The sequence below is a fragment of the Bos indicus x Bos taurus genome, chromosome 16 (assembly GCF_003369695.1).
Source record: "Bos indicus x Bos taurus breed Angus x Brahman F1 hybrid chromosome 16, Bos_hybrid_MaternalHap_v2.0, whole genome shotgun sequence".
In the NCBI taxonomy this organism is placed as follows: Eukaryota; Metazoa; Chordata; class Mammalia; order Artiodactyla; family Bovidae; genus Bos; species Bos indicus x Bos taurus.
This window is the reverse complement of record NC_040091.1, coordinates 29,900,466-29,925,814: the sequence shown is the minus strand read 5'-3', so window position 1 is coordinate 29,925,814 and position 25,349 is coordinate 29,900,466. Positions and strand designations below refer to the sequence as shown.

The following is a 25,349-nucleotide window of genomic DNA, read 5'->3' as shown; positions in this document are numbered from 1 at the left end:
CAGGCAAGAATACTGGAATGGGTTGCAATGCCCTCCTCCAGGGGATCTTCCTGACCCAGGGATCGAACCCATGTCTTTTATGCCTCCTGTATTGTTAGGCGGGTTCTTTACCACTAGCGTGACAGCCAGATCTTAATTATAGCTTATGGTCCATTCAATGTATTGTTGAATTCAGTTTGCTAATATTTTGCTGAGGACTTTGCATAGGAAGCTGAGGCTTCGCTGGTGTCTCAGTTGGTAAAGAATCCCCCTTCAATGCAGGAGACCTGGGTTCAGTTCCTGGGTTGGGAAGATCCCCTGGAGAAGGGAACAGCTACCCACTTCAGTATTCTGGCCTGGAGAATTCCATGAGCAGAGGAGCCTGGCAGGCTACCGTCCATGGGGTCGCAAAGAGTTGGATACAACTGACTGACTTTTGCTTTCATTTTGCACTTATATTTATCCGAGATATGGGCTGTAATTTTCGTTTCTTGTAGCCACCTTGTCTGGTTTTGCCTTTAAATAATGATTTCTCTTTTCTGGTACCTACTTTACTTTTCTTTGTAATAAACTTCTCTATTAGATATGTATGTGTGCTGTGAGGACACAGACAATTCAAGACCCTGGCCTCCTGCTCAGTAAATTTAATAATGCTCTCCACTAAACTAACCCTGTACTTCTAATTCATGTTTCATATTGTTACTAGATCTCATGTGTGTGTACACACACACACACACACAATCTTCCCCCTTCCCCTAAACTAAGCTCTAGAAATGCCACATATTTTATTTTATAAATACTTTATGTCGCAGGGCCTAACATAATGTCTGACAGTTGGTTTATACTTAATAAAAATTTGTTCACCATGGCTTTGTTACTTTATTTCTAAGTTTAGTGATTATGACAGATGCTTGGATAAATCTTCTATAATTTAATTTTGAATCAAATTTTTATATTTCTAAATGGAGCAGTTTTGTGTCTATATCCTAGGCCAATATTACCATTACTTGCTGACTATTTTTGTCTTCTCACCTCAAACATATCTAAAGCCAGAGTAACATATTCTGTCCTAAAATAAAAACTACCTCCAGCTTTTCCTTTGAAACTGCCTGTTTTAGTAATGCTGTTCTTTCAGCCACAGCCTAAGATTCATCTTTATTCTTCACTAAGACTCAGCTATATTCCTCACTACCTCTGTCCCCAGAACATTACACCAGTCAGCAAAACTTACAGTTCTTCAAAGAATTATTTTTTGTTCCATGCTTAGTTAAGGATGACAGGATATTCTATCTAATAGAATATTGATTGTGGTATCTATTAAAAATGTCTTATATGAAGTATAATGTTGATAGAATGTTTTATTGTGTTCAAGGAGGAAATGACATATTTATTTAATAAACTCTTTGCTTTCTGTTCCTCAGATTGACGCTTCCTCATTTACGATGACATTTTTTGGTCAAGGGTTCAGCCAAGGCGTCTCCCCTGTTAAGAACAAACCAAACATCAGAATTTGTACTCAGGTGAAAGGACCAGGTATTTCACATGTGACTGAAGAACGTTTGGGAGTTTTACATTGTCTTAAGCTGTAAAGTGGTGTACTAGTCATAATTTCTTTTTAAAATTTGTTTTAGAAATCAATTTATACAGTTATTTAAGTTAATAATGATAAATAATTCTGTCAAAAGAAGGATTGGAATTACTGGTATCATTCAGTTTTATTGTTGTATACCTCTCTCTGATTTTTTTGTTTTCTTTCAGTATGATTCAGTAATTCTGAATGGAATTTTTAATATAAGAAGACAAGGGGCTGATTGATATTTGTCTGTTCTACTCTCATACTCAAGGGTCACATTAAAGCCTTTTACTTATAACAGTAGTATAATTATAATCAAGGCTGTGGTCCAAGCTTTCTTTGGAGTCTGGGATCACCCTGACATTGCTTGTAAAATATGTGCACATGTGTGTTTTTCCAGGGAGGGTAAAAATTTTGATAGGTTGTTAAAAAACTGTCACCCCAAAACATTCAGTAACTAGGAGTACAAATTGTAGAGAACTATACAGAGACAGCCCCACTGTGAGTTACATTTCATTACCATCCTTCCTAATAGATCACGGGCATCTGTTGTACAGTTTTTAATCAAGCCAAATAGCAAAGATATCTTTGCATCTTGCATTTTTTTTCAAATTTCTACTTGGGTTTTTAGGATAAGCTATGTTCTTATTTGACATGAATATAAACACCAATGTTATACTGGTTTATAGACTTCTTTTAAAGTTACTTCTTAAAGTTAGACTTCTTTGAGAGTTACTCAGTTGTCCTTTAAGAAACTGAGTCTGTTTTTTTAAAGTGAATTTGATTGATAAAGGTCAGTTTAGTGTGAGTTGGGCTTCCCTGGTGGCTCAGATGGTAAAGAATCTGCCCACAATGCAGGAGACCAGGGTTTGATCCCTGGGTCAGGAAGATCCCCTGGAGGAGGAAATGGCAACCCACTCCAGTATTCTTGCCTGGAGAATCCCATGGACAAAGGAGCTGAATGGGCTGCAGTCTAAGGGGTCGCAAAGATTGCACAGTGTATGAATAAATCTAGGATCATTGGTAAGAGTGTTGGCTTGAGCTAGCTGCCCTCATGTGATTCTGGTTCAACCACTGTCTAACTCTGTGAATGTGAATGAGGCGCTTAACCTCTCTATGCCTCAGTTTCCTCATCTGTAAAATGGATATAAAATAGTACTAACCTTGTATGATTGTTAAGAGGATTAAATGAGTTTAATAGATTTAAAGCACTTAATACAGTTCCTAACGCTTAATAAGGACTATATAAATGTTAATTGTTATTATTGTTATTTCATGAACAGAGTATTAAGGAAATTCTGTACACTAAGATATAAAATCTACCATTTGATTTTTCGGTGCTATTGAATGTCTAGTTTATACTTTCTTTTTCTTGATCACCTGTTTTCTGCAGAAGCTGGCTATGTATCTACCTCCATAGCCATGGTCCAGGCAGCCATGATTCTTTTAAATGATGCCTCTGATCTTCCTAAGGCGTGAGTCTGGTTTTCTTCAAATTTAAAGATATCTTTTCCATTTATGTTATATTTTAGCTTATTTTAGTTCAGTTTTCAGGTATTGGGTTTACAATATCTTTGATCCAAAGAGAGAGATGAACTTAAAATCGTGAGGAAGTTCCTTACTGACTTCTAGGAACAGTGCAGAAAGAAATGAGAGGAGAAAGAAGTTGAGAGCCATGTAAGTTGGCTTCAGTTCCTTCGAAAAATAACTCAGATCCCAAGTTAGCTATTCAAAAAAATGTCCCCGTAGTTCAATGTTATTGACAGGAGCCCTTAATCCATGCTGAATGATACCCAGCTGCCAGTGAGAGCCTTGATTCATGGCATCCTGGCTAGATAATTATAAAGTACACTATATTACTGGAGGATTTAGCTGTTAGCCTAAAAGTAGGCCAGCTTTACAAATAAGCATAGGCTTGCAGGCTTAGAAATAAATCAGGTATGACCAGAAACTAGTAAGTAATAAACATAAAAATTATATAAAGTGAAACTTAATTATATTTTCTTCAAATATTTGTATACCCTTTGAAAATATTTAGCATTTTCTGAATGGTAGCCATTACATGTAAAAAAAACTTATTTTCATCCTATTTGTCCTGTTTATGCTTTATTAATAATTGATTACCTAAGTTTATTTTGTCCATGGGTATATTTAGAGGCTTCCCAGGTGGCCCAAGTGGCAAAGAACCCGCCTGCCAGTGTAGGAGACAGAGACATGGGTTCAATCCTTAGGTAGAGACAATCCCCTGAAGAAGGGCATGGCAACCCACTCCAGTATTCTTGCCTGGAGAATCCCAGAGGAGCCTGGCAGGCTACAGTCCATGGGGTCCCAAAGAGTTGGACACAACTGAAGCGACTTAGCATGCATGCATGTATATATTTAATCTTCTGAGTCTTAGGGCTGACTTTATAAACAGCAACTGTTACTTGGGTTGATAACCCTCCATGTGGCCCTTCCAACACACACACACCAGTGTAATGGAAACAGTCTCATTATCACTGAAACAGTCGAGACAGGTTTGCTAGGTACTAGTTTCCTCTTAAATAATAGCTACTTGCTCACTTGGCTGGTTTTAGAAGTGGAACCAAAAACAGTCCATGATGAAATTAAGAATCGGGTTTTTATAAGTTTTGCATTGCTTTGATAGCTAGCTGTCCAGCAGATCATACTAGCAGAGGAAGGGGCTGGGGCTGGGCATTGTGCACTGTTTTTATCTTGTCTTACAGGGGTGGAGTCTTCACGCCCGGAGCAGCTTTCTCCAGAACAAAGTTGATTGACAGACTCAATGAACATGGCATTGAATTTAGTGTCATTAGCAGCACTGAAGTCTAAACATTTGAATAATTAATTGAAGTCATAAAATGTATGAATTAACAGCTTTTTAATTTGGTGTGTTGAAATGCTTCTATAAACCTATCTGACTATATGTGGAAAAGATTGTCAAATCTAAAATATGTATACATTAAAAGCAGGAAATTGTACTAGCTTACCCCAAATTTCAAATCTTAGCTGGTTTTTGTGATTTTATTGCTTTTGAGAGAAAACTTAATATTTGACTGACTTTTTCATTGAAGAATTCATGGTCATTTTTTATAAGTGAGCTGGCAGATCAGAGGATGGGATGGGTGGCTCTGTCTGTGTTGCTGACACACCCAGGCTGGTGGTCATGTGAGATAGTGGCTGCTGTTTTCCTTGTCATGGTATCAAATGAGATCTCACTTTCCCATGAATTTCTCTGCATAGTGTAGGCCTTTGCCAAATGAAACTGCAGTTTTTGCTGTTTTAGCCTAGTTTTTCACCCATCTACACTGACTGATTTTGGACTCTTACCTAAAGTTTAATAATAAAGGATTGTCAATTGAACAGTGGATTTGTGTTTGGACATGTCTGTGTAATTGAGTAATGGTAGAAATGTGCTTCCCAAGCAGTCTGTGTCCTGCTAATAACTGGGTTCATCATTCATTTTCCCTGGTTCTATACCTGTGGTTAGTTTGAAAGATGTAGCTGGTAAATTGCTACTGATTTTCACTGCCTAAGCAAAACTTTTCTCTAATTTACTTTTACATTTAACTACATTTTTCACTGAAGCCTAAAAATAAGGCAAAGACTGTTCCTTTTGTAATCATACCATAAACACAAATAAGTGTTCTGTTACATTCATCATGTAAAGAGGACAATCATTTCCTTTATGGAATTTCTACAATACAGTGAGAGGCATGAAACTGATAAGAATCTTACTCATGTTAGACGGCAACTCTGTCACTTTTCACTTTCATGCGTTGGAGAAGGAAATGGCAACCCACTCCAGTGTTCTTGCCTGGAGAATCCCAGGGACGGGGGAGCCTGGTGGGCTGCCATCTATAGGGTTGCACAGAGTCGGACTGAAGCGACTTAGCAGCAGCAGCAGCTGGAAAAACTGTACAGAAGAAAGAGGGTCCTTAACTTAAAGAAGAACAGATAAGGAAAGAGACTTAGAGAGGGAACATGGCTTGCTCCAAACCACAGAACTGATTAGTCATGGATTCAGCTCCAGGCAGTCAATCCTCTTGCTGACTGCTAACCATTGACTGCTCATATTTTCCACCTCACCTTCAGCCTGAATTGATTTTTACATGATTTTAAATCAAATAAAAAGGAATTTTGCTTGAAAGCAGTGTAATAGGTTGAGTGAGTGAGAAATGGGTTGACTAGGTTGAGTCCACAATTCAGCTCCGATAGCCAAGTTAATTAAATAATCTTGACAACTCAAAGTGCAAATGTTTTCAGTTGGTGTATCCTCTGGGAAAGATTGAAGGCATGAGGAGAAGGGGACGACAGAGGATGAGATGGTTGGATGGCATCACTGACTCGATGGACATGAGTTTGAGCAAGCTCCAAGAGTTGGTGATTGACAGGGAAGCCTGGAGTGCTGCAGTCTGTGGGGTCCCAGAGTTGGACAGGACTGAGCGACTGAACTGAACACTATTCCGCATGCAGTAAACATTCTTTCTTCTGTTTCACTATAAGAGCAACATCATTTTTCAGTTTCCACAAGCTGGATTCAAGTAGGTCCCCAAAGTCCTTTAACATTTGTGACTGTTGGTGTACAAATGGCCGAAGCATTTGATCATCTTCCTAAAAATAAATGAAAGAAAAAAGTGATATTGTTGTCAACCCCCAAATTCATATGCCCAATGCACAGTGAAGCCAAACAAACTGAAATAGTGGAGTTTGGAGCAAAGAAGCTTGTATTTGTTGAGGAGGTGCCAACTCTGAAGGTGGGAGACCTAGACTCATCTCAAATCCATCCTACTGGCTGGCCAGGGTGCAAGGGTTTTAAAAGCAAAAGTAAAGGGGGTGGGGGTGGTATGTGATTTCAGCTCCCCTATAAGACCTCAGTTGCAGACTTCTGAGCATCATCTTGTAACTTGAGTCTGTCATTGTGATTGATCTGTGTCCTAGCAAACTAGTATATCATGGTCTCATGATCCCTTAACTTCTTTTGGAGAGAGAGCAAAAGCAATGATGGTTATTATTGTTATTGTTATAATTCCTGATGGCTCAGGAATTCAGTTCTTAATTGACCCAGTGTCACTAATTTTAAGACTGCTTGTGTTGCAGGAAGGGGAACCCCTTCCAGGGCCAGAAAGTAGACTCTGGTCTAATACTCAGAAATGAATTGTCAGAGGAGACACATGTGTTGACAAAGCAAGAGATTTTATTGGGAAGGGATGCCCAGGCAGAGCGCAGTAAGGTAAGGGAACCCAGGAGAACTGCTCTGCCACATGGCTTACAGTGGGTTTTATGGTGATGGGATTAGTTTCCTGGTTGTCTTTGGCCAATCATTCTGGTTCAGAGTCTTTCCTGGTGGTGCGTACGTTGCTCAGCAAAGGTCGATGGCAGTGAGAAGGATTCTGGGAGTGGTTGGACACGTGGTGTCACCTTTTGACCTTTCCTGAACTCTTCCAGTTGGGGTGGCTTAGTAGTTTCATGTTCCTTACCAGGACCTCCTGTCGTAAAATAACTCATACAAATGGTAACTATGGTGCCTGGCCAGGGTGAGTTTCAGTCCGTGTGATTCCCCTCACACTTGGGGCCATTTGATAGAGCATTATCTCCACAGTTTGGGGTCATAAGTCAACGCATTGTTTTAAGCTGACAATCATGGAAAAGATGTTGCTGGGCTTGTTTTTCCTTTGTGTCTGTGTTCCCTTACTCCTCTAGTTAGTAACTGCTTGAATCTGCTCTTTGGAACTCAGGGAAGGTCTAAGAGAGGAAAGTCTTTTTCTCCAAACAAGAACGAGGGGCTGTGTACTCAAAAGGGCCTGAAGTGTCCTGCTCAGTTTCAGTCTTAGTAGACTCACTTCATTATAGTAAAAGGATGGTGTGTGTACATGAGGGGGTGCCCTGTAAGGTCTCCCTTTGAGCTGGAAAGCTGCATTTGAAAGCTGCTACCAGAGGCAACAATTCACCTAGGAGCAGGTCTGGTTTAGGAAGCCTGCCTAAATGACCCTTTCAATTCAGTTCAGTCACTCAGTTGTGTCCTACTTTTTGCAACCCCATGAACCACAGCACACCAGGCCTCCCTGTCAATCACCAACTCCCAGAGTCCACCCAAACCCATGTCTATCGAGTCGATGATGCCATCCAACCATCTCATCCTCTGTCGTCCTCTACTCCTCCTGCCCTCAATCTTTCCCAGCATCAGGGAAAGTCAGCTCTTCGCATCAGGTGGCCAAAGTATTGGAGCTTCAGCTTAAAAATCAGTCCTTCCAATGAACACCCAGGACTGATCTCCTTTAGAATGGACTGGTTGGATCTCCTTGCAGTCTTCTCCAACACCACAGTTCAAAAGCATCAATTCTTCGGTGCTCAGCTTTCTTCACAATCCAACTCTCACATCCATACATGATCACTGGAAAAACCATAGCCTTGACTAGACGGACCTTTGTTGGCAAAGTAATGTCTCTGCTTTTTAATATGCTGTCTAGATTAGTCATAACTTTCCTTCCAAGGAGTAAGTGTCTTTTAATTTCATTGATGCAATCACCATCTGCAGTGATTTTGGAGCCCAGAAAAATAAAGTCAGTCACTGTTTCCACTGTTTCCCCATCTATTTGCCATGAAGTGATGGGACCAGATACCATGATCTTAGTTTTCTGAATGTTGAGCTTTAAGCCAACTTTTTCACTCTCCTCTTTCACTTTTATCAAGAGACTCTTTAGTTCTTCGTCACTTTCTGCCATAAGGGTGGTGTCATCTGCATATCTGAGGTTATTGATATTTCTCCCAGCAATCTTGATTCCAGCTTGTGCTTCCTCCAGCCCAGCATTTCTCATGATGTACTCTGCATATAAGTTAAATAAGCAGGGTGACAATATACAGCCTTGACATACTCCTTTTCCTATTTGGAACCAGTCTATTCCACGTCCAGGTCTAACCATTGCTTATTGTCAACAGGGAAAATTGGTGAGAGAATCCAAATATTTGGGACTGGCATAATACTGTAGACATTCTGAAGTTTGCAAAGGACATGTGGGTGGGGATTCTCCCATCAATAGGGTTGACTGATATGGGTCCCCTGCCCCATAGGAGAAGGGACTGCAGATACCCCTGTGGGCCAGGGCGCCGGTGAGCAATGGTAGAGGAGGTGACGGTGCTCACAGAGATGGGCAGTGGGCACGGGGCAGGTAGTGTGTCATGGCACCTCCTTTTAGTTTCTGTTTCCCTGATGGTTAGTGAAATGCCTGCTCAAAGACTTTGGCCATTTTTTCCAATGTGTTTTGCCACGTGTTGTCTTTCTTATTTTAATAAACATGTAGTTGTTTGTTTAGTCTGGATACTAACATCACCGACTCAGCAGACATGAGTTTAAGCAAACCCTGGGAGATTGTGAAGGACAGGGAAGCCTGGTGTGCTGCAGTCCATGAAGTCACAAAGAGATGGACACAACTGAGTGACTGAACAACAACAACAATACAAATAGATTCTCCCAGGTTGTGGCTTATTTTTTACTTTATTTTTAGTGTCTTTCACCACAGTAGTTTTTCTTTCTTTCTTTATTGTGAGCTGAGCGCTGAAGACTTGATGCTTTTGAACTGTGGTGTTGGAGAAGACTCTTGAGAGTCCCTTGGACTGCAAGGAGATCCAACCAATCAATCCTAAAGGAAATCAGTCCTGACCATTCATTGGCAGGACTGATGTTGAAGCTTCAGCTTCAATCCTTTGGCCACCTGATGGGAAGAACTGACTCATTGGGAAAGACCCTGATGCTGGGAAAGATTGAAGGCAGGAAGAGAAGGGGATGATAGAGGATAAGATGATTGGATGGCATCACTGACTCAATGGACACGAGTTTGAGCAAGCTCCAGGAGTTGGTGATGGACAGGGAAGCCTGGCATGCTGCAGTCCATGGGGTCGCAAAGAGTCGGACACGACTGACCAACTGAACTGAACTGATACATCCAAAAGAGTGCCCCAAATGTATGCATCAGATCAGATCAGATCAGATCACTCAGTCGTGTCCGACTCTTTGCGACCCCATGAATCGCAGCACGCCAGGCCTCCCTGTCCATCACCAACTCCCGGAGTTCACTGAGACTCACGTCCACTGAGTCGGTGATGCCATCCAGCCATCTCATCCTCTGTCGTCCCCTTCTCCTCTTGCTCCCAATCCCTCTGAGCATCAGAGTCTTTTCCAATCGCATGAGGTGTCCAAAGTACTGGAGTTTCAGCTTCAGCATCATTCCTTCCAAAGAAATCCCAGGGCTGATCTCCTTCAGAATGGACTGGTTGGATCTCCTTGCAGTCCAAGGAACTCTCAAGAGTCTTCTCCAACACCACAGTTCAAAAGCATCAATTCTTTGGCGCTCAGCCTTCTTCACAGTCCAACTCTCACATCCATACATAACCACAGGAAAAACCATAGCCTTGACTAGACGAACCTTTGTTGGCAAGGTAACGTCTCTGCTTTTGAATATGCTATCTAGGTTGGTCATAACTTTCCTTCCAAGGAGCAAGCGTCTTTTAATTTCATGGCTGCAGTCACCATCTGCAGTGATTTTGGAGCCCAGAAAAATAAAGTCTGACACTGTTTCTACTGTTTCCCCATCTATTTCCTATGAAGTGGTGGGACCGGATGCTCTGATTTTCGTTTTCTGAATGTTGAGCTTTAAGCCAACTTTTTCACTCTCCTCTTTCACTTTCATCAAGAGGCTTCTTAGTTCCTCTTCACTTTCTGCCATAAGGGTGGTGTCATCTGCATATCTGAGGTTATTGATATTTCTCCCGGCAATCTTGATTCCAGCTTGTGCTTCTTCCAGTCCAGCGTTTCTCATGATGTACTCTGCATAGAAGTTAAATAAACAGGGTGACAATATACAGCCTTGACGTACTCCTTTTCCTATTTGGAACCAGTCTGTTGTTCCATGTCCAGTTCTAACTGTTGCTTCCTGACCTGCATACAAATTTCTCAAGAGGCAGGTCAGGTGGTCTGGTATTCCCATCTCTTTCAGAATTTCCCACAGTTGATTGTGATCCACACAGTCAAAGGCTTTGGCATAGTCAATAAAGCAGAAATAGATGTTTTTCTGGAACTCTCTTGCTTTTTCCATGATCCAGCGGATGTTGGCAATTTGATCTCTGGGTACAAGTTAAACACGTCTGCTCAAGAAAACACTCTGTCTCTTGATTTCCTCCTGGTCACACCCATTTCCCCACCCCCAGAAGCAACCACTAACCTAAGTCCATCATCATTTTCTTGCCACCTAGAATGCAGCCCTAAACAGCCCTATATTTTGCCTGTTTTCTGGCCACTTGTGCCATAATTTACTTATCTTCTGTGGATGTGCATTAGGATGTTTCCATTTGGGGAGCTATAACGGAAAATGGTTAAAATACCATCTTATGCATATATGCGTGGGTTTCTACAGGATTATTCACCTGGACCACCATCTGAACCACAGAACAGAAAATGACTTGAATGACTATCTTCCCAGTTCTCTCAGGAATGGTTTATAACAAGGACCATTCCAGATAGGTAGGAGAAAAATTAATTCATTACATACATAGCATACCAAGAAAGGTGGTTCAAACTTGAGTCGAAGGCAGAATAATCTAGCTGCTGCTGCTGCTGCTGCTAAGTTGCTTCAGTCGTGTCCGACTCAATGCAACCCTATAGACGACAGCCCATCATGCTCCAGGATTCTCCAGGTAAGAACACTGGAGCGGGTTGCCATTTCCTTCTCCAATGCATGAAAGTGAAAAGTCAAAGTGAAGTCGCTCAGTCGTGTCCTACTCTTAGCGACCCCATGGACTGCAGCCTACCAGGCTTCTTTGTCCATGAGATTTTCCAGGCAAGAGTACTGGAGTAGGGTGCCATTGCCTTCTCCGAGAATAATCTAGAGGGCTCATTAAAGCCCAGTTGACTGGGCCTCACACCCAGAGATTCTGACTCAGCAGGTCTGGAAGGAGACCCTGGAATCTGCATTTCTAACAAGATTCCAGGTAATGCTGCAGATGCTGACTGGGAGGACCACACTTTGAGAACCTCTGCCTCAGGGCATGAGGGCGCAGTTCTCTGCACAGTTTACTCTGTGGAGAAGAGTTGAATTGCAGGCTTATAAGATGGAGAAGCTCTATACAGTCAGCAAAAACAAGACCGGGAGCTGACTGTGGCTCAGATCATGAGCTCCTTATTGCCAAATTCAGACTTAAATTGAAGAAAGTAGGGAAAACCAACAGACCATTCAGGTATGACCTAAATCAAATCTCTTATGATTATACAGTGGAAGTGAGAAATAGATTTAAGGGTCTAGATCTGATAGATAGAGTGCCTGATTAACTATGGACTGAGGTTCGTGACATTGTACGGGAGACAGGGATCAAGACCATCCCCATGGAAAAGAAATGCAAAAAAGCAAAATGGCTGTCTGGGGAGCCTTACAAATAGCTGTGAAAAGAAGAGAAGTGAAAAGCAAAGGAGAAAAGGAAAGATATAAGCATCTGAATGCAGAGTTCCAAAGAATAGCAAGAAGAGATAAGAAAGCCTTCCTCAGCGATCAATGCAAAGAAATAGAGGAAAACAACAGAATGGGAAAGACTAGAGATCTCTTCAAGAAAATAAGAGATACCAAGGGAACATTTCATGCAAAAATGGGCTCGATAAAGGACAGAAATGGTATGGACCTAACAGAAGCAGAAGATATTAAGAAGAGGTGGCAAGAATACACAGAAGAACTGTACAAAAAAGATCTTCATGACCCAGATAATCACGATGGTGTGATCACTCACCTGGAGCTAGACATCCTGGAATGTGAAGACGAGTGGGCCTTAGAAAGCATCACTATGAACAAAGCTAGTGGAGGTGATAGAATTCCAGTGGAGCTATTTCAAATCCTGAAAGATGATGCTGTGAAAGTGCTGCGCTCAATATGCCAGCAAATTTGGAAAACTCAGCAGTGGCCACAGGACTGGAAAAGGTCAGTTTTCATTCCAATCCCAAAGAAAGGCCATGCCAAAGAATGCTCAAACTACTGCACAATTGCACTCATCTCACATGCTAGTAAAGGAATGCTCAAAATTCTCCAAGCCAGGCTTCAGCAATACATGAACTGTGAACTTTCAGATGTTCAAGCAGGTTTTAGAAAAGGCAGAGGAACCAGAGATCAAATTGCCAACATCCGCTGGATCATGGAAAAAGTAAGAGAGTTCCAGAAAAACATCTATTTCTGCTTTATTGACTATGCCAAAGCCTTTGACTGTGTGGATCACAATCAACTGTGGGAAATTCTGAAAGAGATGGGAATACCAGACCACCTGACCTGCCTCTTGAGAAATTTGTATGCAGGTCAGGAAGCAACAGTTAGAACTGGACATGGAACAACAGACTGGTTCCAAATAGGAAAAGGAGTACATCAAGGCTGTATATTGTCACCCTGTTTATTTAACTTCTATGCAGAGTACATCATGAGAAATGCTGGACTGGAAGAAACACAAGCTGGAATCAAGATTGCCGGGAGAAATATCAATAACCTCAGATATGCAGATGACACCACCCTTAGGCAGAAAGTGAAGAGGAACTAAGAAGCCTCTTGATGAAAGTGAAAGAGGAGAGTGAAAAAGTTGGCTTAAAGCTCAACATTCAGAAAACGAAGATCATGGCATCTGGTCCCATCACTTCATGGCAAATAGATGGGGAAACAGTGGAAACAGTGACTGACTTTATTTTTCTGGGCTCCAAAATCACTGCAGATGGTGACTGCAGCCATGAAATTAGAAGACGCTTACTCCTTGGAAGGAAAGTTATGACCAACCTAGATAGCATGTTCAAAAGCAGAGACATTACTTTGCCAATAAAGGTCTGTCTAGTCAAGGCTATGGTTTTTCCAGAGGTCATGTATGGATGTGAGAGTTGGACTATGAAGAAGGCTGAGCGCCAAAGAATTGATGCTTTTGAACTGTGGTGTTGGAGAAGACTCTTGAGGGTCCCTTGGACTGCAAGGAGATCCAACCAGTCCATTCTGAAGAAGATCAGCCCTGGGATTTCTTTGGAAGGAATGATGCTGAAGCTGAAACTCCAGTACTTTGGCCACCTCATGCGAAGAGTTGACTCATTGGAAAAGACTCTGATGCTGGGAGGGATTGGGGGCAGGAAGAGAAGGGGATGACAGAGGATGAGATGGCTGGATGGCATCACTGACTCGATACACACGAGTCTGAGTGAACTCCGGGAGTTGGTGATGGACAGGGAGGCCTGGCGTGCTGTGATTTTTGGGGTCGCAAAGAGTCGGACACGACTGAGCGATTGAACTGAACTAAACTGAACTGAGGGGAGATGCATCTTTGACTTTTATTAGATAAATGGCAACAATTTTTAAAGTTTTTATTCTGATTTATGGGCTTCCCTGGTGGCTCAGTGATAAAGAATCTGCCTGCCAATGCAGGAGACCCGGGTTCAATCCCTGTGTCGGGAAGGTCCCCTGGAGAAGGGATTGGCAACCCAGTCCAGTATTCTTGCCTGGAGAATTTCATGGACAGAGGAGCCTGGTAGGCTACAGTCCATGGGGTCACAAAGAGTTGGACATAACTGAGCGACTAACATATACACACCCATCTGGTTGTTGTGAGAACTCAATAAGTATAAAAACACTTAGTACGTATTATGTTGTTGTTTTTAGTTGCCAAGTGGTGTCCAACTCTGCAACCTCCTGGACTATATTCCACAAGTTTCCTCTGTCCATGGGATTTCCCAGGCAAGATACTAGAGTGGGTAGCCATTCCCTTGTCCAGGGTATCTTCCTGCCCCAGGATCGAACCCATGTCTCTTACATCTAACCTGCATTGGTAGGCGGGTTCTCTACCACTAGTGCCGCCTGGGAAGCCCCCAAATGTTATATAAATGTTTGCTATTATGACTATTACTTTTTATCCCCCTTTCCAATCTTTATACCTTTTGTTTCTGCCCTTGCTACACTGGCTAGAACCTAAAGTACAATGTCAAAAAAAAGTGAAGATAGCTGACATCTATGATTTACCATTAAGATTATGCTTCCTGTCTGTTTAAGACTGCCTTTATCAGATTAAGAAATGTCCATAAAAAAAAAAAAAAAAAAGAAAGAAATGTCCGTTTTGTTCCTAGTTTGCTAAGAGTTTTTATCGTGGGAGGATGCTGAATTTTATCACATGCTTTTTCGGTATCTATTGAAGTAACCATGATTTTTCTCCTATAATATCGTAGTGTGATGAATTATATTTCTTTGGTTTTGTAACAATAAAGCAAACGTGCACTTCTGGGATATTCTATATGTCATAAAGTGCAGGAATCTCAATCCTGCAGGGGCCACAGCCTCCTTGAACCAACCAGATGTACACTAAAGTGAAAAATGGGAGCAGAGATGGGTAGAAGCCAGAAAGCAGCAGACTCACAGTGTTCCCGGCCTGACCTGCTCTTTTTCTTAAACACACATCCACCCCACCCTCAGGAAATGCTTTCTATCCAAGAGTTACATTTAATGGAAAGATAATCCTTTGGCTCCCAGGATGCCGGATACTCACAGGAGGTTTATAATGTCTCAGTTTGAGAAACTGCCCTCTGGCCACATTTATGCTTTGGTAGAACACCTTAAGAGCTCTGGCAAATTCTCTATCGTAGCTGACTTGCTGGGTGGTGCATATTTGATTAATGTCTCTGGCTAGTGGCCCTTGTGCTGTCATCCGAGTGATCTTTCGGGTACTGGAAGGCTGATGCGCTGAAGGTGGAAGATAAGAGAACGTTTATTTATTTGTTCATCTCAAATCAGTCAATCCTAAAGGAAATAAACCCTGAATATTCATTGGGAGGGCTAATGCTGAAGCTGAAGCCCCAGTACTTTGTCCACTTGATGTGAAGAGCTGACTCATTGGAAAAGACTCTGATCCTGGGAAAGACTGAGGGCAGAAGGAGAAGTGGGTGGCAGAAGATGAGATGGTTGGATGGCATCACCAACTCAATGGACATGAATTTGAGCAAACTCTGGGAGTTGTGAAGGACAGGGAAGCCTGGCATGCTGCAGTCCATTGGGTCTCAAAGAGTCGGACATGACTAAGTGACTGACCAACAACTATTTATCCACATATTTATATATTTAATTATCTTGGTGGCATTGTACTACATCATCATTTATCAGGTACCAATTGGGACCCATCCAAAGAAATCTTACAAGGAAAAAATGTTCTGCTTTTTTTAAAAAACTGAAACAAGATATTAACTCATTTAAAAGCTCATTTCTTAGAAAGAAAATACACATCACAAATGTAGGCGTTTAGAGAAAGTCTAAACACCAAGATTTGAGCGGCCTCTCACCTTGTTGACTAGAACTGGTTCTCTCAATAGATTCTTTAAGAAGCACATTTTCCTCTCTGAGGACTCTGTTTATGTTTCTGAGCAGTTCCGTCTCCTGTTCTAACTTGAGCAGCTTCAGATAAAGCTCTGGTATCTGGTTTGACGTACTCTACAGAAACAAGTTGAGTTAGTCTTGTGTGCATTATTTGCATATCCTTTGAGACTGGCCGTTGTTCCTATGTTATGAAAACTGGATGGGGTGCAGTGAGGGGTGGGCGATAACCAAGATTTAAGACCCTCAAGATACACAGGAGTAAATCAAGAAAGAGGCTTTTTAACGGGAGGGAACATTGATGATCCCCAAGCAACTATTATCTGAGATTTTTTTTTTAGTCATCTGTGACATCTATTTTTAATGTGACTTAAATAAACACACCTGACCTGTATCCATCACTGTGGAAATTTTCTTCGTGTCCACCAGGATGTGGCCTTCACCTGTGACCATGAGGTCCAGCCGAGAGCAGCTCAGTTCAGCACAGCCTTCTGTAGTGTGAAGTAGATACCATCAAGGAAAGAAATGTCTCATCCTCCACTCACAGTGTTGTGTGAGGAGGTTTAAACCATGTAGTCAACTGTGGACTGAAACCCAGAGGTTGAGGAGAAGACAGCTCTTGGCCACTGCTGTCAAGACCCTGACAACCTCCCTCTGCAGCCCTAAGATATACAACATGATATCTGACGGAGGAATGCACCATGCAAAAGGGGAGGTAAGCATGGTACCTTGAAGACCCCATAAATCAACAATGAGAGCGTTTGTCTGTAAATAATTCAGAAACTCCTGAGATGCATTTAAGGTTGTAAACTGGACAGTCTCATCAATTTGGGGATTCACAATTTTCCATACAGGCTTGGTATATAAAGTGTTTGGAAGATCATAAATTCTGTACCTGAGAAAAGAACAGAAAACATAACTCAAAACTATAAGGGATACATTTCTAAAGGAAAGTATCAGATAAGCCAAAGAATTGTAGCCTGCTTTGTTTAGTTGATAAAGGGGTGCATGCTCAGTCGTGACCAATTCTGCAACCCCATGGCTTGTAGCCTGCCAGGCTCTGCTGTCCATGGACTTTTGTAGGCAAAAACACTGGAGTGGGTTGCCATTTAGTTGATAAAAGATGACCTACAGTTGATTCTCCTGATTGCCACCTCCAACATCTCAGCTATTCAACATAGATATCATCATTACATAGATAATACTTATTAAAAGTCTAACAAAAAAAGAAAAGGATTTTGATACTTTCTACTTAATCTAAAGTTATTAATTTTCCACTGTAGTTTGTTTTGTGGTTTGTTTTTTGTCCTTCAAAATCTCCCTTCTTTATTGCTTCATCTTTTAGTATCCTTTTAACCCAATTAGTTTAAGCACATCTGGTGCCTCTATCATATCATCACACACAGTCCTTTTATTTCCAACTAAAAAAAGAAAATAAACCCAATCATCCTACTTTGATAACACAGGTTCACTAGACGCTCTTTCTGATAATTAAAATTCCTGGCTCTTGGCTTCAGTCCCTTAGAAGAGTCAGCACATGTTGACCTGTACACAGTGACCCGGAGGGACATGGAACTTCTCCCTCTGTTAAGCAGAAGGAGGAAATAGTCATTTGGAAGTTGAACAAGCAGAAAAACTTAAGCAAATGTCATGATCAACTCATTCCTAAAACTTGAGGAAAGGCTCCCTCCCACCAGGGCACACAGGCCGGGTGGTTCACATTCAGCAGCTTGGCGGGGCAGGCTGGTACCCCATCTGAACACCCCTCTCCGCATCCTCCTTTAGCCACTTGGTGCCAAGGCACTGCACAAGGCGAATCTGGAAATCCATCCTCTTGCCCAGCAGGTCCACTGGGTCAGTAACCACATCTTCCTCACCACGTGCTCTGTAAACAGAAGAGGTAAACATTGATCACAGGTTAACCTGGGCCCAAGCAAGAGAGACTGATGTTGGTGAAGATTACATAGACGCCTTGTGTGTGCCAGCCACTCAGTCGTGGTGGACTCTTTGTGACCCCATGGACTGCAGCCGGGCAGGCTCCTCTGTCCATGGAATTCTCTAGGCAAGAATACTGGAGTGGGTTGCCATTCCCTTCTCCAGGGATCCTGACCCAGGAATCGAAGCCGGGTCTCCTGCAGCATTACAGGTGGATTCTTTGCAATCTGAGCCACCAGGGAAGCCCTAAGAGACAGCTAAATTCTCTGAAGGAAGGATGGGTAATATTACCAGCTGTAGAATTCATTCATTCAAGAGACATATCACAAGAGCCCACTGTGCTCTTGTACTTCAAGATACGGACTTTCTCAAAGAGGAGACAGGAATATAACAGCTTCTTGCAATAAATGCACCCAGGTGTGGATGCCAAACTGCCATTGAAGATTTAGGTAGATTCCCCAGTGGGCAGAGGGCCTGCCACCTAGAGAAAGCCAGCTGGCTGGCCACAGGCAGCCTCTTCAGGTGTCATTCTCCTTGTGAACCCTTCACAGTCCAGAGTCAACTCCAGGCCCACAGGCTCAGAAACCAGTTTGGACAGCTTTCCAGCAGGGTACTTCTCTCACATCAAGTGAGCTCACAGAGATTGAAACCTGTAAACTATAATGCCACTTCACTAATTCAGAGTGAGAAATACAACCATCGGGCAGCCTAGGAGCCTGGGGTAGCAAAATGCCCAGGAAGTTACTTAGAGTTCCAATAAAGACAGCGAGGCACTGGTCATCTTAGTCTTTTAGTCACAAGACTTGGCAGTTTTGTTGCTCACTTGTTGACTCTCCTCTTCAGAAAGACAAAAAGCTTGCATCGGCTAGCCTCTGAGGACACTGGCACCCAGACCAGGCCTCCTGCTGGCCTCTTTACTTAGAATTGCTAAGAGGTGTTAGCTTTGTAAAAACTCTCTCAACTGCCTTTGGCCCAAAGAGAGGAAACAGGAAGACAACCTCTGTGTGTGTGTAAATCTCTCAGTTGTGTCCGACTCTATGTGACCCCGTGGACTGTAGCCCGCCAGGGTCCTCTGTCCATGGAATTTTCCAGGCAAGAATACTGGAGTGGGTTGCCATTCCCTTCTCCAGGGGGTCTTCTTGACTCAGGGATCGAACCCATGTCTGCTGCATTGCAGGTGGATTCTTTACTATCTGAGCCAGGGAAGCCCCAGAGACAACCCGAGGGGACAGTAAAGGTTATACAGTGGAGTTAGCACGAAGATCAGATAACAGCTCAGAATGGGGCCACATAAGGAAACAAAGATACCACAGTTCCTTCCTTGAGAAAAGGAACAAAGAAATTAACAGAGCCTGTCCAGGGAGGCAGGGTGAGCTACAAAATCAGCTTCCTGCTTCTGGCACTTGGGCCTGGTCAGCAGGGCTGAGGACTAATGCTGGAAAGAACAAATGTGTGTGGTGGGTCCCAGACCTCACAGGCGCCAGGAAGGGCGGGGAGGGTGGAAGGTTCTGTGGCACCCTTGGCTTCTCTACAGACCCAGATCACTGGGCTTGTGTCCGTGTTTCCTTCTACTACAGTCCTGCCTCTGCAGGGTATTCTCATTCATTTGGTCCTTTAGGGCAGTGTGAGCTGCTCAAAGACTGCTGGATGTGCAGTTTTAAATAGTCCAGGTCAGCTGATTTGGCTGCCTTGGCAAAATCAGATATGATGAGGCCAGATTATGAATGAACGAGCTCATTTGTTTGTCTCAGGAGTGACCTCTTCAGGGTACCAAGTTCTCCCCTTCCAGGAGAACTCAGGCTTGCTGTGAGTTTTCTGTGTGACCCAGAACTAAACAAGGGGGTGGCAGAGATACCCACTGTCCTGTCGGGGAGCAGGGCTTTATGTGGATGTGCAACACTGCCTCTTCCAGCCCGTCACAGTTCAGAAATTCCACTTGTTCCTCGAACTTCATGCAGTAGGCAAGAGATTGGAGCCAGATGTGAGCGGAGCCCAGGTGAACAACTTCGACAGGATCCCAGAAAGGGTCATCTTCCTGGGCTACCTGGCTGTCTTCTCCATCAAGAAAACGCTGGTAAAGTTCCTCCATTAGGAATTTCCTATTGATAAATTTGGCTTTTGACCAAATCCACACCTGGAAACACAAAGGTACATCATCAATATTTGATTCCATCTGCTGCTCTAACAATTCATTTCTATGGTTTTCCCAGCATGCTCTCTCTGATGGGTTGGGTTTTGGGTACCCAAGACCAATGACAGTCTCATCAAACTCAGCTTAGGTGAGGGAACTTCAAGAGCACTACATTCATTGCTGACCTGTCTACTTCAGCTTTGCTGGATCCCAGGAAATGACTTAGAGGAAATGATGGACTTAGAAAACACTTTCCCAGGAGAAATGAAAGTTTGAGCTTGTGGTATACAGAAGAAAGACCTTCAGAGATATTCTTGTCCCAGTCTCTGGAACCTGGGAATATATTATCTTACATGGCAAAGAGGAATTAAATTTGCTTATCAGCCGACCTTAACATAGGGAGATTAGCTTGCATTATCCAGATGGACCCAGTGTAATCACATGGGCCTTAAAGGTAGAAGAGGGAGGCAAAAGAGAGGGTCAGAGAAAGAGAGATGGCAACAGAAGCAGGGTCAGGGATGCTATGTGGATAACTTTGAAGATGACCATGACCCAAGGAATGTAAGTGGCTCTAAAAGCTTGAAAAAGCAACAAAACGTATTCTCCCCTCAAGCCTCCAGAGAGCAAAACATCCCTCCTGATACTTTGCTTTCAACCCAGCAACATCTGTGTTGCGCTTTTTACAAATTCATTTATTTCTTCTATTTATTTTTGTTTGTGCTGGGCTTTCTTTGTGTGGACCTTCTCTAATTGTGCTGAGCGGGGCTACTCTTCATTGCGATGCATGGGCTTCTCATAGCAGTGACTTTTCTTGTTGCGGAGCACAGGCTCTAGGCATGTGGGCTTCACACAGTTGCAGCACACAGGCTCAGGAGTTGCAGCTCCTGGGCTCTAGTTGTGGCACATGGGCTTCATTGCTCCGCAGCATATGGAATCTCCCCAGTCCAGGGATCAAACCTTTGTCCCCCACAGTGGCAGGCAAACTTATCCACTGCACAACTGCCGGGAGCCGGCATATTGCATACTGAGTGCATATTGCATATTGAGTGCAGCACTTTCCACAGCATCATCTTTCAGGATCTGGAATAGCTCAACTGGAATTCTATCACTGCAGGTAGCCAGTGTGAGGAACTCCGCCCATGACAAAGGTCATGAGGAAGGAGGCTTGGCATATGCAAAGGCGGGATCGAGCTTCAGGAGTCCCCCTGGAAATTCTCGAGCATATACCCCCAAAACCAGAGTCTGCCTACTTTCTGCTTTGTGCTTTCACCTACACCTCTGACTTTACGGGGGGCTGTCCCCCACTACCTCTCTGAAAAAAGTTAGCTTACAGCTCCAGTTAATAATTCCTGGGTGTGACAGTGTTTAACCTACAAACTCCTTTGGAAATCCTCTAGCCTGCCTGAATAGGTTTTTCCGGCCACATGTGATTGCTCAGAGCCTCCCAACTGTGAGAGGCAGGAGATGTTCTAAACTGTGTAAACACAGATTCTTTTGAGTAGTTAAAAGATTGATTAGAAATTGTATTGGTGAAGGGATTTTCACTTGTTGGGCCAATGTTTGCTGCTAAGTCTCCATATCCCTTACCTGCTGTGTCCCTGGCAGTGTATTGATTAATATAGTTGGTGTAAATAGTAGCTTTAATGTTTGTAACCTGGGAGCCTTGAGTTAATTCTTTTTCTTGTTGTAGCCCACCACACCTTTGCTCTGTAGGAATGCAACTTTATCTAATGCTTTTGGAGGGTGGCTCCTGACCAATCACCTTTAGAGAAAAATAAGTTTTCTGAAGAAAAGGTCTTAAAATGTTAACAGGTCTCCGGGCCAGAAGATGATGCAAATCACCTAAGCTTTTGCATATGATAAGTTTGCAGGAAGAAAGCCTGGCTTGCTGCCTGACTCTACCCCTTCCCCCATTATCCTCTATGCATAACTTAAGGTATAAAAACTACTTTGGAAAATAAAGTGCGGGGCCTTGTTCACCGAAACTTGGTCTCACCATGTCGTTCTTTCTCTTACCTTCTGGCTGAATTATTCAGCCTCTTTTCTCCACTGAATTTCCTCACTGAGCTATCCTTATTTCAGCCTCTTTTCTCCACTGAATTTCTTCACTGAGCTATCCTCGTTCTATTACTCTTTATATCCTTAATTAACGTTTAATTAAGCAATTGTTTCCTGATCTTCGCCTACGCCGTCTCTCCTTCGAATACCCTGGATCAGCCGGGGCTGGTCCCCGGCACACAACTAGAGAAGTCCTGTGTTGGGCTTTTAACCTACTGAACTAGAAGATAATAAATTGGTGTGCTCACACCTAGTGAGCAGAAAATCCAGGAAAAGAGCCTGGCACTGGTCTGTCCCCTCAGTAAGTGAGGGACAGGGCCACGTACCAACAGTGATTACTGAGAGAGTGGACAAAAGCATAAGCCAAAATAAGAAGAATTCCAGGTAGGCAGAAAATTGCTTAATGATAATTGCCACATCAGAAGTGGTTACCAGGAGGCGTGGCCACCATGGAGAAGTAGGAAGGTCCTGAGCTTGCCTCCTCCCTTCAGCATGCCAAAATTAAAACTATTTACAGAGCAGTTGTTGGCGAGGAAGAACTGAAGATTAGCAGAAAGGATCCCTTGCAACTGAAGATATAAAGAGGGAACCACAAGAGGATGGGTAGGAGGGGCAGAGACACAACATAATCAAGACCCACCCCAAGGTGGGCAACTCACAAACAGGAAGATGATTACCATTACGGAGCTTCTCGCCAAGGAGTGAGGGGTCTGAGCCCCACATCCAGCACCCTGGCTTAGGAGTCCTGCACTGGGAAGACCAGCTTCCTTTGTCTTTGAAGGCCAAGCCGGGTTTATTTTCAGGAGAGTTAGAGGGCTGTGGGAAATGTAGACTTCACTCTTAAAGTGAAAGTGTTAGTCGCTCAGTCGTGTCTGACTCTTTGAACTATAGCCCGCCAGGCTCCTTTGTCCATGGAATTCTCCAGGCAAGAATACTGGAGTGGGTTGCCATTCCCTTCTCCATTCCCGGGATCGAACCTGGGTCTCCTGCATTGCAGGCAGATTCTTTACTGTCTGAACCATCAGGGTTAGTCTTAAAGCACTCATGCAAAATCTCACATGCTCCAAAATCCAGTACAGAGGTAGTAATTTGAAATATGCCTGGGTCAGATCCCCTGGCTGATCTTGGAGAACCACCTGGAGACACAAGAGGCAACTGGAGCTCCCCTGGGGGACACAGATGCTGATGGAAGCCTTGGGAAGGGCGCAGAGGGTTGTTCTACCAAGAGGATACAAGTGCTGACAAGCACTGGTTTGAGTCTTCCCTCTAGTTTATTAGGCCTGGGATCTGGCCCTGCCCACCAGCTAGTCAGCACCAGTCCTGGGTTACCTCAGGCCAAGCAGGCAGTGGCAGGGGTACAGCCCCAACCACCAGTGGGCTGTTTGCTAAGGAGCCCCTGAACCCCCAGCTGCCAGGGGAGCCAGCCCCATCCACCAGAGGGCCCAGGCCCCAGCCCTTCCTAGTAGTGCATCAAAACCATCTCTAGGTCCCGCAGGACCATGCAGCCAGAGCCTGCAGGACACAGCCTCACCCACCAGTAGGTCCACAGCAACTCCAGGACCTGCAGGACTCTGCAGCCAGAGACCTAAGACCTGGCTTCACCAGCAGGCCAGCACTAGCCCTGAGACCCCACAAGCCTCAACCCAGCCCACCAGCAAGCCCATGGCAGCTCTGAGAAACTTGGGCATCTCAAGAGCTGCCTCAGGATCCAGCTCCACTCACCAGTGGGCTGACACCAGCAATGGGACACCCTAGGTCCCACTGGAAGCCATGTCAGGAACCGGCCTCACCCACCCACAGGCAATAGTAACACCGAGACCCCTAGCCCTGCAAACAGAACCCAGCTCCATTCCATTCATCAATGGGGCAGGACTAGCCCAGGACCCCTGGGGCTCCACAGCCAGCCACTTCATTAGCCAGCCCCAACCACAAGTGGCTGGCAACCTCCAAAAAGCAGGCCCTAGAAACCAACTAGACCAGGAGGCAGCCATGCCTACCAGACCACCCACAGTAGTCATCCCACTACAACAGAAGGGCCCACACAGCCCATGAGAGAGGCACCCCTAGAGCATACAGCTCTGGAGACCAGAGGGGAGGGCACTTCTGGGACACATAGGATATCTCCTACAAAAGGCCACTTCTCCAAGATTGGGAGATGTAACCAACCTACCAGACACATTGAAATAAAACAGAAAATTAGTCAAGATAAGGCAATAAAGAAATATGTTCCAAATAAGGGAATAAGATTAAAAAAAAAAAAAACAAGAACAAAGTGAGGTGGAGATAAGCAAGCTACCCAATATAGAATTATAAGTAACGATCATGTTGCTCAGTCTCTCAGTCATGTCCAACTCTTTGCAACCCCGTGGACTGCAGCACGCCAGGCTTCACTGTCCATCACCATCTTTCAGAGCTTCCTCAAACTTGTGTCCATTCAGTCAGTGATGCCATCCAACCATTTCATCCTCCGTTGTCCCCTTCTCCTCCTGCCTTCAATCTTTCCCAGCATCAGGGTCTTTTCTAATGAGTCAGCTCTACGCGTCAGGTGACCAAAGTATTGGAGCTTCAGCATTAGTTCTTCCAGTGAATACTCAGGGTTAATTTCCTTTAGGATTGACTGGTTTGATCTCCTTTCTGCCCAAGGGACTCTTAAAAGTCTTTTTCAGCACTACAGTTCAAAAGCATCAATTCTTCCACACTCAGCCTTCTTTATGGTCCAACTTTCATATCCATGCATAACTACCGGAAAAACCATTGCTTTGACTATATGGACCTTTGTCAGCAAATAAAAGATGCTCAAAGAACTTCATTGCTGCTCAAACTTTTCTCTTGTTGCCAAGAGCAGGGGCTCCTCCCTGGCTTTGGTGCACAGGCTTCTCGTCGTGGTGACTTCTCTTGTTGAGGAGCACAGACTCTAGGGCGCGTGGGCTTCAGTAGTTGTGGCACATGGGCTTAGTTGCCTGAGGCACTTGGGATCTTCCTGGACCAGGAATCAAACCCATGTCCCCTGCATTTGGACTACAAGGGGAGCAAACCAGTCAATCCTAAAGGAAATAAACACTGAATATTCATTGGAAGGACTGATGCTGAAGCTGAAGCTGTAGTACTTGGCCACCTGATGCGAAGAGCCGACTCATTGGAAAAGACCCTGATGCTGAGAAAGATTGAGGGCAGGAGGAGAAGGGGACGACAGAGGATGAGATGGTTGGATGGCATCACTGTATCAATGGATACAAGTTTGAGCAAGCTCCAAGAGATGGTGAAGGACAAGGAAGCCTGGTGTGCTGCAGTCCACGGGGTCGCAAAGAATTGGACACAACTG

At 43.8% G+C, this 25,349-nt stretch overlaps 2 protein-coding genes across 2 annotated transcripts in view; one reads left to right on the top strand and one right to left on the bottom strand.

The window, feature by feature from the left end:
- The window catches only part of SCCPDH (saccharopine dehydrogenase (putative)), a 30,011-nt gene extending 25,091 nt beyond the window's left edge, over positions 1-4,920 (top strand). Inside the window, exons 10-12 of the mRNA XM_027564662.1 lie at positions 1,401-1,512; positions 2,946-3,027; positions 4,279-4,920. Coding sequence (XP_027420463.1) covers positions 1,401-1,512; positions 2,946-3,027; positions 4,279-4,384 — 300 coding nt within the window. The 3' untranslated portion in view covers positions 4,385-4,920. The remainder of the gene's footprint in view (positions 1-1,400; positions 1,513-2,945; positions 3,028-4,278) is intronic.
- Positions 4,921-5,980: 1,060 nt separating this feature from the next.
- Positions 5,981-25,349, bottom strand: part of LOC113906205 (kinesin-like protein KIF28P) — an 80,726-nt gene continuing 61,357 nt past the window's right edge. Inside the window, exons 17-23 of the mRNA XM_027564101.1 lie at positions 19,698-19,972; positions 17,654-17,788; positions 16,632-16,798; positions 16,288-16,394; positions 15,873-16,020; positions 15,086-15,279; positions 5,981-6,166 (exon numbers count right to left, since the gene is read on the bottom strand). Of these exons, the coding sequence (XP_027419902.1) occupies positions 6,014-6,166; positions 15,086-15,279; positions 15,873-16,020; positions 16,288-16,394; positions 16,632-16,798; positions 17,654-17,788; positions 19,698-19,972 (1,179 nt within the window). The 3' untranslated portion in view covers positions 5,981-6,013. The remainder of the gene's footprint in view (positions 6,167-15,085; positions 15,280-15,872; positions 16,021-16,287; positions 16,395-16,631; positions 16,799-17,653; positions 17,789-19,697; positions 19,973-25,349) is intronic.